Source organism: Chinchilla lanigera, unplaced genomic scaffold (genome assembly GCF_000276665.1).
Source record: "Chinchilla lanigera isolate Chin_1 unplaced genomic scaffold, ChiLan1.0 scaffold00024, whole genome shotgun sequence".
Lineage (NCBI taxonomy): Eukaryota > Metazoa > Chordata > Mammalia > Rodentia > Chinchillidae > Chinchilla > Chinchilla lanigera.
Genome location: NW_004955425.1, coordinates 7,355,390 through 7,358,159, shown reverse-complemented (window position 1 = coordinate 7,358,159; position 2,770 = coordinate 7,355,390). Strand labels below are relative to the sequence as shown.

The window sequence follows — 2,770 nt, the reverse complement described above, 5'->3', positions numbered from 1 at the left end:
TTGGCATTTGTTTGTTAACTGTATTTCCATATGTATTTCCTGCCAACCACCAAGTATTTGGTACTACTTTTAGGAACATTTCCTTTCTTGTCTAATAGGTATTGACCATTTAGGTAATATTAATGTACCAGAAACTATTTTTGAATGTAGCAGCGTAAGATTCAACCTGATACTAGCACAATCATTTCAGTTATCAATAGACAACACATTTCCTTTAAATTTATTCAGTATCATCTTACATTTAGATAATATATTTTATCTGACCATCATTAAACATGTCATATTTGTTTTTCTAAACACACACACACACACACACACACCTTTTCTAAGAACACAGACCCAAATTATCAGTGATTGTAACACTTCATGATATTAAAAGTTCAATTTTGTTTCAAGGACTGTCATAGCATGGAGTGAAATATGTAAACACTGCGATAAGGCTAGCTAATTCAGGAAAAAAAGCTAGGATTTTCATGTTAAGTTTTAGATGCCTATCACTTATTTATCCAAGAGTTTTTTATGTTCTAGACTCTAGAATTAAAACAAGAAAGAGCTAGGTATTTAGAAACTGTAAGCTAAAGTTATTTATTTCAGGTCAACAGGAATATTTATTAGTCAAGGTAACAATCAATGTGCACAAAATTTACATAAAAAGAAGAACAACAGGCAATGCAGCACCTTTAGAAAAATAATTAAAAGTTTTGTTGCATTTACAGGTAAGTGCCACACTGAGAATTTACAACAACACAGTAATTTACTGCAACCACAGGGGCGTTCCATAAAGAAACAGAGCTCTCACACTCCACGTTTTCAGAAGGTATTATTGGAATGCTTAACTATAGTCACAAAATGTGTACATCCCTTAGGATTGAACTGGCAAGTCATAAAAGATTTCCATAGCATATATTATATAAATGGAGTCCACTTCATCTGGACAGCCGGTTTAGTGCCGTTGGCAGGTGTGAAGCCTAGAAGAATTACTGGCTTGATGGTGATCTTTCTGTATCCGGCAAGACAGCCCTTCTCCGCAGTAACAGCGCTGGAATATCTCTAGACCATGGGAGCCTTTTCTCCTGTGTTTGGTGCATACTTGACCTTCTTTGAGGACAGGTTTACAGATCTTGGACCAGAAGTGTCTAGCACAGCACAACCCTGTGGCACAGTCTGATGACCGAAGACAGACAGAACCTTCTTGTCCTATGAAGGAGATGGTAAGAAAAGCAGAGTTACAGTACTGATACACCTTCACCATTTCGTTCAGACAACACAAAAGCCATTTCTGATATGCTAAAAATGAAGAATGGATATGGAGGTGCTTTGATCTACCTTTGGTGTGATAGATTTTTGAAGACAGCGTGGTTCTTCTGGAGTACCCATCCAGGGTGCCGTGATCATTACCAAAGCTTTCGATGATGGTTTCCTCGATTTCCCCTCTGTGGAAATGACTGTGATCGGAAGGCATACAAATTCCTAAGGAAGCAGGAAACAGCAATTAATCCCAGGGTTGTGTTATGTTACGGCTAACAGCCAGCCAGGAAAGAAGTCTGTTATGCCCACACCAACCTGAGACAGTGTACTGCAGTGACTTTCTTTTAAAACTGTGCCAAACTCCCTTCCTAGTACTTATCAATGTAAAACTCCCCAAATGGACAGAAGTATCAGTGACCGTACAAACAACACCGTATAATCACACGCAACACCCCAGTACAACCCTTTAAAATACCTGCCCTATAACTGTAATAGTGGCAGTGAAAATACTGCCCATTTTAATAACAAAATAAGGTAAGAAAGAGAAAACCAGCCACTTAAAATTACTTCTTAAAAATAAAACTTCTCTATGGGTACAAAATTAAACAAATCCACTTCCAGCTGCCTGGAAGGTTAAATCTCACCCACCAGTTACTTCACTGTATAATTTCTATATTACAGAGACTGAGTTAATTCATCCTAGAGTACTGACTGCTCTGTCCTAAAGAGGGTAGCCACCCTGGAAGTTTATTTCTGGAGACCTCTTTGGCTGTCTGAGTACCTCTTTGGGAAGTCAAATTTTTGTGGATCTGTGGTTGGGCGGAGGAACAGTTATTTTGGCAGAGGGTGGAGGGAGGAGGAAAGATGGCGACAGGGTGCTAGGGTACCGAGACCTCCCTCACAAACGGCCAGCACGGATAAATCACCCCATCGCCTGGGTGGTAAGCTCTGACATCCAGGGACAGCGAATGAAAGGCCAGCCTAGCAAAGCCACGCGAGGCACTTTAAAAGCAGATGGAGTGGGTACCAAGATGCCCGCTTCCCAGGTCTCTGATTCAGGATGACCCCACTGCCCTCCCCCGCCCGCTGTCTCAGCCGAACCTGGGGTCCCCGTAGACAAACTTTTACGAAAGGGTCCGCTCTGAAGTAAACCACTGCGGGCGCGGAGGAAGAGCAGCAGCTCCCGACGCGGAACCTTCATCCCTCAGACCAAACGCTGGGAGCCGCGCCCCCGCCGCGCGGCCGTCCAGGTGCAGGTGGCGCCCGGGATGCGCTGCCGGCGGGGCTCGGAGCCGCGGCCGGCGGGGGCGGGGATCGGGCGGGACTCACCGTTCTTGCAGTAGTTCCCGGGGCAGCACATGGCGTGGCGCAGGCAGCGTTTGCGGCGCTTCCTGCAGGCGAGGCAGATCTGCGCGCCGGCGCCCCCCGCGCGGGCCGCGGCGGAGCAGTACTCGTCGGGGCCGCACTCCTCGTCCTCGGCGCACGGGAAGGGCTGCGGGACGGCGGGGCGTGAGCCCGGCCA

General features: G+C 45.6%; 1 protein-coding gene across 1 annotated transcript in view; it reads right to left on the bottom strand.

Annotated features, from left to right (window-relative positions):
• Positions 1–560: 560 nt before the first annotated feature.
• Positions 561–2,770, bottom strand: part of Dkk1 (dickkopf WNT signaling pathway inhibitor 1) — a gene marked incomplete in the record, with an annotated part of 3,636 nt that continues 1,426 nt past the window's right edge. The window contains 3 exon segments of the mRNA XM_013514768.1: positions 561–1,197; positions 1,327–1,470; positions 2,578–2,743. Of these exon segments, the coding sequence (XP_013370222.1) occupies positions 944–1,197; positions 1,327–1,470; positions 2,578–2,743 (564 nt within the window).